A 14,483-nucleotide genomic window follows, 5' to 3' on the forward strand; every position below is an offset into this window, starting at 1 on the left:
GAAAACTGGCCCTATAACGTTCACTGAATTAAGTCGACTAAAGAGACAGGGGCCGAAATCGTGTTAATAGCTGTCCAGGGTATAAGAGCCCGCCAAGGAAGCCTGCAATCACCCAAATACCCTGAGACAGGTCCTGGGCGCCCCGGGCATCTCTTTGCGCCCTTCCCCTCAGCGCCACCGACCCCACTGCGTGCCAAACGGGCCCCACCAGCCCCACTGAGCTCGTTTAGACCTATCTCTTCATGTCAGGGGCATCCAAGACAAGAAAAGTTGCCAACTCATTTTTCTGAGAGGCACTCAGGGGGTGAGGAGATCATTTCAGCAGCGTGAGAGACGGCTCTTTGATTTTCCATGACTCGATTCACAGTTCATTTCCATATTTTACTTTTTTTTCCTTTTTCTTCTTTTTTTTTTACCGTTCGATTCGCTTTTGGCGTTTCATAAACTTTCGTGTCTAGTACTTATTTATAAACAAAAATAAATGTGTCTGAATTAATTATTTTAAATAAAACAATTTGTACAACCTTATATTTTGTGTGCAACTGTGACTGGTATTTTAAGCCGGCCAAGGAAATGTGCGTTTAGTATGAAGATGTTTTAAAGCAATGAAACCGAAATGAAGCAAACCGGGTCCGAGCATAGATATGTGTTTTAATTATAAAGACATATAAACAATATATGAAATCCAAGTTGCAACACAACCAAAAAACGCTTCTTCAGCTTTATATAGGCTGCAGTCATATAACCATTAGTATAACCGGGGTTTGAAGCAAGTGACTTTTCAACAATACAATCATGAGAGATGTGCAATAAAACCAAAAAAACAAACACATCGTATCAGAAAATATATCAGCCAACATCACATCAGATTTGTCCCTCTACACAGCATCATACTCATAGTCAAGGGGGAAGTCTTTTCACGATTGCTCGTGGTTAAATCTAAAAGTTGAGATTAGGTCACATTTCTTGGCATCTTTTAGTTTTTCGTGTTGTTGTCGTTGAATGTTGCATAGATTACAAATGAGAGCTGACAGCAGAAGCTTTCCTAAAATTTACCCAAACTCATAATTTGGACATGGCCTGCACGAGCGACAAAGTGACAGGGACGTCATCCTATAAGAAGGCCTAAACAGTTTATTTTCTATGTAGCGTTTGATAAATCTGGATGAAACACTGCAGTATAATTACTTAACCATATCTTAAGATTATGCATTAGACTAAAATCGTTTTCTTTTTTTTCTTTTTTCCACAGAATGATTTAAAAATAACTAGAGTGGGAGAGAGACCGACATGGGCGCAGAATAGGTAAAAGTTCAGGAGAGAGAGTGAAAAACAAATCAAGGCTTGTCATTACAGTGTTTGAAGAGGGTCGACGGTGCCCCGGAATAAGTGGTGCACTTTTCGGCACAGGTAGCGAGCGCGGAACCCGAGAAGGGATAGACGGCAGCCTGTCCAAAGGGCGCCAGGGCGGTGGGCATTGGCGAAGTTATGGTCTGTCCTTGGTTCAGATACGCCACCAGCCGCCTCATCTCCTCCAGAGCCTGAGCCTGCATGAGGATATAGTTCTTGGCCAGGAGGAGAGTGGCTATTTTGGAGAGTTTTCTCACCGAGGGGCTGTGGGCGTAGGGGATGACGGCTCGCAGGCCGTCCAGCGCGTCGTTCAGGTCGTGCATCCTCCGTCTCTCCCGGGCGTTGATGCTGAGCCGCAGGGACCGTTGCTCCTTGGACTTCTTGGCGAGGGGCCCCCCGGGCTTGTCATCCCCAAACGCCGAACCCCTCTTCCGGGACTCCAGCGAGTCGAAGCCGTCCTCGTCGTCGCTCGTGTGCTCCCCGCCGCTCTCGTTGGACTTTGCTGTCTGCCCGGAGAGAAAGTCGGTAGCTGGCGTGAGCTGGAACCGTCCGGGACTTCCAGCACCATGGCCAGCTCCAAACCCGAAGGCTGACTGGCCGTAGCGCTGCGTCAGGTCGAGGAGCGCGTCGTTGCTGATGGACTTGAGCAGGTTCTCTTCGCTGACATTCATTTTCTCTTCCAAAACAGATTATGACCAGGAAAAGTCTACTCTTCCGATTCCCCTTTATCCTATCTTTTGTTTTTGAAGGCTGTGGCTCGTACTCACGTTCTCTCCAAGAGTTGCTGTTTTCTAGGAGTTCCTCCCTTGCCTCACTCCTTCCCTCTGTCAGTGCAGTGACTCTTCAAGAAGGAGGCTGTGAATCTGAAGCTGAGCCTCTACAAGCATTCACCTCCTCTGTACACTGCGCTCCCCCCTTGCTGCGCGCATAGCCCACGTTCAACAACACTTCTGTAATTGTGCTCTGTGAGACCGGAGCGCTCGTGTCCCCTTCGTACACTCGATTTCCTCTCGCGCGTCTTTCGTGCCCTCCCTCGCCTTGGGCAGATTGTGACTGGCGCTCTGCCCCGCGCGCAAGTTAGTAGGAGCACGCGGCCCGCCGGGATTATCCGCCCGTCCAATCAGGGGGGCGTTTTAATTAACTCGGGAAGAGCGCAGGTCTGCTCCCAATTTCAATCACGAAGTGATAACCGCGACGCAAACTGGCGCGCGGGCCAGACGCGTCTGTCGCCGTTGCCACCGTCCACACAGGCTTAACTTTCTGAGGAGATTAAATGAAAAATGAAAACAGTGCTATTTAAAAGTCTTTGTGCTATGACACATAAAATACAAGTCGGTGGAAAGAACAGACTATAAGCCAGAAAGCAGCAGTGACGGACAGGCAGGCTAAAGGTCAGTGGGGAAAAAAAGTACTCACCTGTCTGAAGAAGACTAGATCAGGGAACAGAGAGAGACATCACACGGGGGTGCAGGAGGACGCTGACAGGACATAAGGCCGTTGTGAGATTTGGGAATGTGACCATCAGCATCCCTTTGGTGTAACCTAACGTTTTTTTGGGCTGGATCACTGACACAACTGTGACAGAGATGACAGGACGGAGACAGCTTTAGTCGTGGTTTCTGCTCTGGACAGATGCTCTAGTGCCAAAAATGAGTAAATCCACCTGGCCGTACACACTGGGGGCTTGCAGGGTCAGCGCCCAATGATAAGTACTAAGATACGTTACATTCAGTCACCGTATCTTATCTTACACCGTGAAAGTCAAATACAATTTTTGTTTATTTGTTTTAATAATAATAATAATAATAATAATAATAATAAGAAGAAGAAGAAGAAGAAGAAGAAGAAGAAGAAGAAGAATGGTCATGAGGTGAACTCTCATAAAACTACAGAATACTAATAATTTATTTTATAGGCCAGTTTGTAGGTTTTTGCACTAAAATCAAACTATTGACATCCTGCAGTTATTATAACGTATCCAAAAAAGTAAGCATCGCTATAACTTCTAGTGAATTACAAGCTAAACACACACAGGAAATATAATAAGTCTACACAGGTGTCCTGACTGCAACCAACTTAATAATGAATGTAATGGTGCCACTCGGTGTCAGATATGGAGCACTGCACGATGATTGTCCCAGTTCGAAACTACAACTCGACTCACCATACAACTTTCTACAGTCACAGTCACCCATTGCAGTAGGTAAATTCATGTTTGTGCAATGGCGTCTCCTTGTGGAATAAGACAAAAATCACAGCTCCAAGTAAATATCAAACTGGCAAGGTTACACATGGGGGTTCGGACTCATTTAGTATTCTTGATGCGATCCGCTGTGCTGACTACTGTGAAGTCCACCTTCACGAACAAGAAATGTGTCTTATGTTTGACCTTTATTGTGCAGAATGACATGTTTACAAAGTCTGGAGATAAATGGTAAATGTTAAATGCTCTATCCAAGATACCCTAATAAAACCGTAATCACAGACTTCTATCAGGGCGACACTTGCTACTAATTGTTTTTTTTTTTTTTTTTTTTTTTTTTTTTTTTTTTTTAACTTTTGTTATTGTTTACAGCAAGATGGACAGATATTTTTAATGAAATTGATTTTCAAGCATCAAATATAGTTTATGTCTGTGTCTGGTTTCGTCAGTGGTGGACTACTGTTACAGATGGAGAACTTTGTCAAATGTGCATAAAATGTGGAATTATAAGCTAGATATTGAAAAAGAAATAGATGATAGAATAGAGAAGTGGGCAGTAAATACGCAACCACCACCGCCACGACAGCAAAGCAAAAAACAGTAGGTCCTTTTCACAGCATTTGTTTCACAGCACAAGTGTAATTTACAATATCAATGCAGAATAATGAATAGAATTCAGCCAATCTTATTATTTAGTTTTGAAATTTGCCTGCGTTTACGTTAAAATGTGTTTAATTAAAAAAGCCTTGAGGTGTAAAATCCCACACACATAACAGTGTGGATTTTCTACAGATTTAAAAGCAGCAGGCTGAAGCTACATAGAGCTGTTCACAACAAAACTTTTTCTGACTAAAAGTTACAGAAAAAACATAACATTCTTGCAAATGTTAATGCACCATTGTATATGGGCACTTTTTAATGCGAGATCCTCTTTCCCTCCGGTGTTAGCAACGATAAGAAGACCTTTGAACATTAGCTGATCACAACTGCACTGGTGTTTGGGGGTTAAAAATTGATTGACTCCTGATTGAAAAACAAAAAACAAACAAACAACAACAAAAAAAACAGGAGTCAATCAAATCACCAGTTAATCTGTATGCACTTAAGCACTAAAGCAAGTCGTCAGCATCACGTGTGCTCGTTTACAGGCTCATACTCAAATATGAACTTACCACACTTTGTCCAGTAGATGGCAGAAAAGTCCATGATTTGAAGAAAAAAAATGTAGAAATTTTGTAAGATTAATATTGTCCCGCGTGTATTTATTTGTATTTATCAAACTATGGCGTCATTTAATAACACACATTTGTAACAAGATGTTCACAAAAAAAGAAGAGAAAAGAAAAGAACTTTTAAACTACTATCTCAACCACTGAGATTAATGTGTACACATGAGGACACAGTGGTTATCTCTCAGTCTGGTGAGATCAGATCCCCTAGTGTTCAGCTGACAGCACTACACCCTCCACCCCCACCCCCTCCAGCAGGACTGAGAACTAAAAGCTCTTGATTCACGGAGAATGAAAGAAAAGCAAAAGTGTCAACACACCAACTAATAATACATGATGTTTTTAAAGCCTGCGCCGCAGCTCTGTGTTGTCATGGCAACTGCAGGCTCAACTGCCTGCCAGTTGCAATGGTGACATTACCACATTGTGAGTGTGTGTGCGCGCTCTGAGATGATTCCAGTTGCAGTGAGGGAAAAAGACCACCATGGGGCAGGAAAGTATTTTCCATGGCTCCGGAGCGGGTGGCAGTCGCATCTAACGGGAACAATGCATGTGTGTGTGCACATACACACACATGTTTGTGTGTGTGCAGACATGAAGATGCAAGCATCCATGGTGCACGTGTGCTGTGTCAACTTTACCCCGTCACTCATAAATGTGTTATTTTTTTTTAGCTGTTTGTTTACCGTGTGGATGGTGTAGTAGGATGTGAACAGTCTGGTTTTAGCTGCTTCTAAAATTTAAAGTTCAACCAGGTTTTTATTATCACTACCATAGCATATCAAGCACCATCAGGATCCACACATGAGAGCCTTCTCTTCAGGCTGTCTCTTATATCCTAATTTCCAGCCCTTCTCCCACTGTCTGACTCTCTCCCTCTCCCTCTCTCTCTCTCAAACACACACACACACACACACACACACACACACACACACACACACACACACAAATGCACACATCAAAGTGCTGCTCTGAGTAAAGATGGAACAGGCTCCTTTGATCTCTCCCTGCCGACTCTGATTAATGTGTGGATTTACAGTGCAGACCTACAGGGACCTGGCAGCCATGACACCCCTCTGCTGCACTGGAATCCAGTTTTTCTTTGCAAATAATTACAACCCTTTATTTTATTCATCGCTCCAATCAGGACGCTTTCAGAACTGGCGCCCGTGAAGCAAAGCAAGGCATCGCACTCACACAACCCGGAGGCTCCAAAAAGTGCCACCGCTCAGTCAAACGTGGCGATACCTGTCCAATCAGAGAGATTTCAGAAAGTTTCTGCTATCCTGAGATAGCTGCGATCGGTGCGGTAAATGTTTAATACGGCCGGGCTTGGCAGCATGGAGGAATGGTGGGAACAGTGTTGGTGTTTGGTGGGAGGTTTTGCTGACAAGGACGGAGCAAACGTTGGGAAAAAAAAATGTTGCATGGAGCATAAAAGGAAGTGTTTGGAGAGCACACATTGCACATTGTGCTCCGTGCACCGCCTGCTGCACCTACGTTTTTATCGCGAGCCAAGCCAAATTAAGTAAACACAGCACCCACTCTTGACTTCTCCTTGGCTCTTTCTACCCAAAAAATTTACTCCTCTCGCTCCATATTTATTTCCCTCTCCATTTTGTCTTCCCTCACTGCAGTGCAATGCAGATTTTTCACAGGGTGGAGGTATGGTAGAGATAGGCGGGGTCCCATGAATAATTGTTGAAGATATTTTTACTCTGACCCACTTTGGAGTCCCTTTCGCCGCCCTTAAAGGTGCCGCAGCTCGGCTCTGTATTAAGTCAACATGGGATGTTTAAATGAGCGGCACAAAGAACTGAAGCACTTCACAAGCGAGTTGGGTGGTCTCAGGTGTCAAATACGTCTTCACAGCGATCTAAGAACCTGCGTTAAGACTGAGTCCATTTAACAACGATGGCGCATGGCCCACTCACAGCTTTAGCGAAACGTTTTCTGAAAAACAAGAAGCGGCTCTTCAGCCTCACAATACTCTACTTACTGTTTAATGTTCACTGAACGTATTAATGAATTTCTGGCACTAAATCCCAAAAGTGCACTGATGGTTTAATGATTGATGTGTTGCCTATAGGTTATATGAAGCTGATAGACAGGAGGAGCAAGTCTCGCCACAATCTGCAGGCAGCCAGGATTTGTATCCCGAGGCTAACAGACACCAAATCCACTGTCTGGTACATGAACGAGCCCTAAAGCTCTCGAGCGGTCTTTTTAGTATTCTTCGGCGTACGGGCTGCGGTTGGGCATGTCGTACCGAGGGTGCTGGGTACATACAAGAGCTTGTAGCAGCTGACTTGAGATGGGCGAAGTCGTGTATATTTGTAGAGCTGAATGATCTCATCAGCAGGCGCATACAGCCGCGGTAAAGTCAAAAGGTGAGAACGTGATTCAGTCAGTGACTAAACGCGCAGCACACAAGTTAGTTTGTGAGAGGGCTTAGTGTGGCAGCGCTTCCATTTCAATGCTGGTAAACTCATTTGGTAATATATAAAAGCTTAGCGGGCAGGAGCCCCTGCAGCGCACGCATGTGGGTATTGCCATGCAACACTGAATATTTCTGTTTTAGATTTATGTTTCTCGTCTTGCAGAGCTTGTTTAATGTCACTGCGATAAAACAGGGTTTTGATTCTGTCTGTTGTCTTTGATGTCGATTTTTTTTTCAGCAGCTTTCATTCAAATCATCAGCGGATTTTTGTTATTTTGTTATAAAAAAACAGCAGAAGCAGAATCACAATAATTGTAATGAACAAATTAAGGAAACGTGACACTCTAATTTTCTAGGTTTTAAACCTGCATAACATGGAAAAGACAGAATCAACACAGACTGTTGCAGCAGTATGGAAGGACATATGTTGCTTACTAATACATATTCTCAAGTGCATTTCAGTGGAGATGCAGCATAAGAACCAAAACTATGACCAATAACTACAAATATCTCATCTAAAGAAAACAGTATGAATCAGCAAACTGAAGCTTAGCCGTGACATCATACGTACTACTTACTTACCTGGTTAAAATCTTGATAACAAACACGAAGTGAGAAGTACTGAAGAGAGGTCATCACTGTTAGTTTAAAACACTAAATGGTGCATTTTGACTAAAATTCTAATTGGAATAACAATTGGTGAGATTGATAATTATTTAGTATTGATTGCACACTAATCTGCACCCGACCGGCAGTGGTGACTGTGTTTGTGAGGACTGACATGCCTGCAGAGGGTGACTTTGTTGTTTTAGAAGTTCAGTCTCTAGCAGTGATAATGACATTTGAGAAATGGCTGTTTCCAGCATCTCTAAGGCACCTTGACATTATTCCGTAGAAACAAAGAGGTGCACAACACACAGTCGAAACGACTCTGAGTGGACTGATCCACCAAGACAGACAGTTTTGGTTAAAGGATTTCAAATGACTTGATTTGAGAGAATGTGGACAAAAATTATCTACATCCATCTTTCTGAGGCTAACCTAAGTTCATCATTGCTCAACTGCACGCTGATGTCAGATTTGCTGCATATAGATTTGACTGATAGACTTTAAGAGATAATATACCATTGTATATATGATCTTGCTCTTCCAATGGGTTAAGAAAAGATTATTCAGCATCTTGTTGATAGGATGTTAAGTTGTGCAAACTAACATAAGAATCATCTCTTTGTGAGCTATCCAGGGATTTCTCTCAACACACAAATGCCATTTTTATAGTAACAGGACAAACAGTGGTCGGCCTCAAACTTGCTGAAGTGCCATTGCCGCACTATTTGTTGCCATACACTCAGTAAAGACTCGGAAGCACATGGAGAGAAACTGCTCCTCCCATAAAACTAATCTGCCAGCATGTTTTCATTGTGGCTCACAACTACTGGCCGTGTTTACTTAAAGTTATCTAATGGAGTGCAGTTTGAAAACGTTGTGTCATGTTACCGTCCTCACTTTGCAGGTGGCAAGGGTCCTACCGCTGCGTCTGTCCCCTCTGGCTGCTGACTGAAAATAATTAAAATAAATGTATGAAGCACATGGCTGCAAAATATAAATGGTGAGAACTAGCAACCGATATGTGAGTCTGTCACAGCTGTATAAATATGAGGACATGGGAAAATATTCAAAAGAAGTTAGATGTCTTAAAAATGCACATTTCTTAAGTTAGCTTCAGGTAGCTAAAATGTGAACTATAATTCTTGGCTGGTGAATGGGCTTAATTACCCCAATCAGCCATGTTATGCTAACCAGCTTTCACTTTCAGTTTACATGGCAGTGCCCCAAAATTGGAATTTATTTATTTATACCGTGTCCACTGTGTGTTTATAGACTCGACAAAATGTGAGCAAGGATTATCACTCTGTTTCTTTTACTTTCTTTTGTAGTAGACATCATTTAGCCCCCCAATGGTTCAAACGTAGAGCTGACCTGTGTTTTTGTTAGCAGCCATGTTGGTTCCCCTGCCTGGATTTTTCCATCGTAGACATGATGCAGAGACGTTGGCAGCAAAAGCTCATTTGCATTTAAAGGTACAGACACAGAAACAGGCTGTTTGGGACAATGTTAAAACCAATGGTATAAAGACAATCGTATGATGTACTATCTGTCTTGTATTTTCAGCTGTAACTTGAAACACACCTTTTGGGGACACATGAGACTTAATATTAGCTTGTTTAAAAAGGGTACACAACGGGGCCTTTAATCATTACTACCTATATGCTGATCTCTGAATAGGTTTAGTGACCACAGCTTCATAAAATTTCCAATTTTATTTCACATCCAAATTCAGATAGCTCCAGTTTTGTAGGTGACAAACAAAGATGTATCGTATTTTAGTGGAATTTCTAGGGAAAGTCACAGTGACACTTGACTTGAACTTGTGTTTGAAGCGTCTCTGTGTGAAAAGGGCTCAGAGAGGTGACATATTCACTTTTAACACCACTCTGTTTGTACACAACCCCAACTGTTCATAACAAATGATTTATTCATAATGCTTCATTGAATCATTGAAGTGACCTCAGTGTTGCAGTCAAAGCACTTCTTGTAAAGGTGTTCAAATAATAATAATAAAACAAATACAATGGAATCTATCAAGCTGGAAAATATCCTACAAGAAAAGCCTTTAGGCTAAGAATAAGGACAATACTACCAACATGATCACGGAACAGCACTCGTGTTTTTTTTGTTTGTTTTTTTACCACAGCTGCTTCCCACTGCATCTTTATCTTATTCTGTTCTTAAATCTCATTCTTTGTCTCCGTTATGATTTTGTGACATTTGTTTTCTGTCTCAATTCCGAACAAAGAAAGTGATGCACAAAAACGGAGCGCGCTACGAACGCGTAACCGACCCGATGAGCGCTCTGCGCAAATTTAGAGAGGCCTGACAGGTCTGCGCCAGTTTCCACGCCACTGCCCCTCTTATCTCGCCTCCCTTATCCCAGCTCTGCCCTGTATTTCTGCCCCTGTGTCTCTGCGCAGTAGTTCCCCCCCCTTCTGCCTCGGTCGCCCGTGAATGCCCCCCTCACAACCCCCCGCACTCTTCCTTCATATTTCACCATATGAAAAGTCACCCAGAGTTTTCCTTCTAGGGTTTTTTTTTTTTTTTTTTGCGCACAGGAAGTCCATATTTAATGAAGTGACTCTCTTGTTAAAATGCTTTTAAGTGCTCCTGTGCAGGGCTTCGGGCTGGAGGGGAGGGGAGGGGAGGAGGCTGGGGCTGAGGCTTTTTATTTATTCATTGGGCGGTTCAGTGCCTCTTCCCTGCTCCGGCTCTGTGAAGAAGGGAGAGGATTAGAGGAACGAATCCCCCTCCCCAACCCTCACGCTCACACACACACACACACACCCTTCCTCCCTTGCTGGCCATGTTCCCTCCCTCGGGGGACACCCCTGCGTCAGTCCACATTAACATCCATCAGAGCACTGTGCTCTGGAGAGGGACGAGCCTCTATCCCACTGAGTCTCACGTACATGCATGAATACATGTAAGCTCGCTCTTTCGACTCACGCACCCCCAGACTCCACAACTGTGCGCGGCAAGCGTGCACGCGGGCCCATGCTCAAACCGACAGTCCCGGACCTAAAAGTGGCCCCTTCGCCCGGCCGCAGCTCCCACCTTGAGCCGCGCTCCGATGCAGTTTTGTTTTATAACACTGCATTCAGATTGGACTCGTTTCCAGAGAGCCCCTCCAACATTTGAGTTACACAAGTGCAGCTGTCCCCTACTTGATCAGTGGGTGTATTTGAACAAGTTTGAACGAGCATCTGAAGACTGTCGGGAAACAGACGGAGGAGATGGAAGGCAGGGAAGAAGAGAAAGTTTCTCCGCGAGATGGCTGGGATCGTGCGCCGCGCTGATTCCTCTCCTCCTCTTTTGTGTGAAGTTTGGGGCTGTCTGCTCCCTCGTTATCTCTCTTGCTTGCAGAATAGGAAGGGAGCCGAGACTCGGGCTGGATGAGAGAAGCATATCATTACCAAGAGTGTTTCTACAACAAAGCGCAGACTCCATCAAATCCCACTCATTCCCACACACTGGTGTCATTCTCATGCACTGAACTCCCGTGTGAAAAAGAAATGCCCTCATTTGTAGCAGACACACATCATTTTTTATTTTTATTTTTTGTCAGCAGGCCTAATAGAAATTCCTTTAATATTTTTCTCTCTCAAATCTTTGAGAATGATTTTGAGAAAATTGTGCACATATCTAAAATTGGATTATATTTGTTGTTGCCGTCTTGATTGATACGCGTGTGAGTGTTGGCGTGTGTGCGTGGGCGTTTGCGTGCGTGCACACGCGGATCCTCATTGGAGGGCTTCACTGCAGTCATGCAGAGGGATGCAGATTGTTTCTAATTCACTATGTTGACCTAGATTCCAAAATCAGGCGCATGAAACAAGAGGCGAAGCCCCGTGTCGGCGCTCTCACACGCCACCATTAAAAGACGACCAAAAAAAAAAGAAAAAACGCATTAACCTATGTCTCACCCTAATGTGTTAAAAGGTCCCCTCATTTCCATTTGTCACTTCTTACCTTGTAAGATCCAACTGCTGACTTGATCCACTCACACCAAATTGCGCATCTGTAATCCCCTCTCCCCCCTCCCCACCCCACCATCCACATTTCTCATTTCAGAGCCTCTCCTCCTTTTCTCTCATCTTTGAATCTAACATCAAAACGAAATGTTAAAATGCAAATTCATTTTCCCTGCCAGCTCAGTTCACACAAACTTATAATTGGATTCTGCCTATTAATATAAAAGCTTTCTTCATCCTCATCATTGGATCTCGCGTTAGACACAAGAACCGTCTTCATCCGACGATAAGCCAGGGAGAGGGAGATGGAGAGAGGCAGAGGAGGACGGAGAGGACGGTTGTCTCATTAGCTCGGAAAAAGTTTCTTATTCAATCACGGGGTGAGATGAGAGCGGGGGAACGCGGCGGAAGGTGTGCACATCTGTCTGGTTAACGTGCGGTCAGTGATTTCCCTCTCTCGACACTTGGTTACATTAACTTTTCGCCTGTTTTCCCGTTTCCCTCCGAGCAGCTGCTGCGTCAAAGCCAACCTGCGAGTGTTTTTAGTGGGGGATGAGCGACGTGAAGCTCAGTGAGGCAGAGGGAGTAAAGCTGCTCGCTCCGACCCGGGCTAACTAGCATGCACAGGTTAAGGCACAGTGATAACACGGGAAGAGGCAGAAGCAGAAAATCAGCGCGTAATGGTCGGGACAGAGACAGACGGCCTGAGAGGGAGCACCAGATGCTGTGTGGGAGGGTTATTTAATTGATGATATCACACCTCTCTTTCCCTGTTTCTCTCCCTCTTGTTCTCCCGCTTTTTCTTCCTCCAACACACACACACACACGTGCGCGCTCGCACAGACACACACATTAACACGTATGCACACTGTATTTGCCCTGTCACCTTCTTATCCTTGCATGACACGCCGCCCACGCTTCCACCCAGCTCCGTCCTGCCCACAGTGGGCTCCCCAGAGATTTGCGAGGCCCGCAGCTTGCGTGAATCCACGAAAACAACATTGAGTGAGTGCCTTATTCCGACGCTGCGAAGGTGCCCCATCAAAGATAACGAGAGCAAGTTATTGATTTATTTGCAAACTGTTGTAGAGAACATAAAAAGACCAAAACATCTAAATTAGAGGTTTTGTCTGCACTAAGTGATTTGTCTAACGTGGTACGTAACAACGTCGGTTCGAGAGGTGTTTTTGAGAGTGCAAACAAACAACGCTCTAAGTCACAGTTTGTGCTTCCTTGGCCTCTATTTTTTTTTTTTACTTCTTCGTCTCTACCGTGCAGGTAGAAACTGTACCTTGTGCTTCCTGTCAAACTAGAAAACCCACAGAAAACGAGTCTCATTAATTAGGTTCTCATTTGTAAATGCAAATGAGCTTAATTAAAAAATAGACTCTCCTTTTGCAGGCTTCAAAGGGAGACAGTGAGGCCTAATCAGGAGGTTTGTTCAGCTGTGGCACTAATGAGACATATTTGGCCTAACGAGGGAGCGATGCCCTAATTTGTTTATGCTAATGATATGAAACAGTGCTTGTCCTTTTGGTGTATCTGGGAAGGGATCAGTCACACACACGCCTCCGTGTGATGTACCTTCAGGGTTTCGTTCTGCCTTGGCGAGGTGGTGCAGTGGCCTCGCTGAATTGTTTCACTAGGTTAATTGGCTTAATTAGCCTAATAGAGATCATTGGGGCGATGACTCAATGTCAAGGCATATGTGGTTTTCCGAGGCGTTTTACGCGCAAATGCCGCAAAGTGAAAATAGACGAAGAACACGCAGATAACCTTGCACTGGCAGAGTTATGAGGCGCAATCTTTTAACTGTAAATATTCTTAAACAGTAAACAACGCAGGCCGAGGTCAAGTCTCAGGTCCGCAGCTTCAGAGATAATTGTGCTTTAATATAGAGTGTTTCTTTTTAATATTATTGTTATCGTTAGTTTTTTATCAGTAGCAATGAGCTGGTGTTCATCATTATTTGCTGCACACTGGGAATGTGCTTTAAAAAAAAGTTCAATTGGGCACAAAAACAAACACAATGTGGAGCTTTTATTGTAGTTAGAATTATTTTAGTGCTAGCAGCGTGGCTTCAGGGTGTGAATTGTAGAAATGTAGCGTCTAATAAATTATCTCAGCAACCATTAGATGTATTACCAGGATATTTTATAGCGATATGCGTGGTACCCAGAGGATGAATCCTCTTGAAACTGGTTTTGTGAAAACTGTTACAATTACAATACTGAAGCAAATGCAGCCATTTATTCATCAGTCAAACTGTGAAAATAAGTACTCCTATTGTCATAGTTAGCAACTAGCTAATGAAAAGCTAATGAAGCAACTAGCTAATGGAGGCCAAAAGCCAACAAGGTAAGAGATATAGTCCAGAAAGAAAAGTTCAAATGAGTGTTGTTCAAAATGTTGTTTTGCAGCAAAGTTGTGTTTTAAGGTTGTTTAGTTTCCTTTAATCCCAGGTTGGAAAACCAAGTGGTAGGATAAAATGATTAACCAGACCAGGGGTGTGAAACGTATGGCCCATGGGCCAAAGCCCTCCACCAGAAGGTCCAAATTGGCCAATGGTGCGAATTTGCAAAGTGCGAAAATTCGATAGAAGAAATTAACTGCAATGTTTAAATAAAACTGGCACCTAATCCTAATTTGTCAACTAAGGGTTGTGCCGTTTTCGT

General features: G+C 43.8%; 1 protein-coding gene across 1 annotated transcript; it reads right to left on the reverse strand.

Moving 5' to 3' along the window:
- Positions 1 to 631: 631 nt before the first annotated feature.
- On the reverse strand, positions 632 to 2,557 carry bhlhe23 (basic helix-loop-helix family, member e23). Its single transcript, XM_047593984.1, has one exon. The coding sequence runs from the start codon at positions 2,019 to 2,021 to the stop codon at positions 1,338 to 1,340; it is 684 nt and encodes a 227-aa protein (XP_047449940.1). The 5' UTR covers positions 2,022 to 2,557; the 3' UTR covers positions 632 to 1,337.
- Positions 2,558 to 14,483: the final 11,926 nt, after the last annotated feature.

Source organism: Mugil cephalus, chromosome 1, assembly GCF_022458985.1.
Source record: "Mugil cephalus isolate CIBA_MC_2020 chromosome 1, CIBA_Mcephalus_1.1, whole genome shotgun sequence".
NCBI classification, from domain to species: domain Eukaryota; kingdom Metazoa; phylum Chordata; class Actinopteri; order Mugiliformes; family Mugilidae; genus Mugil; species Mugil cephalus.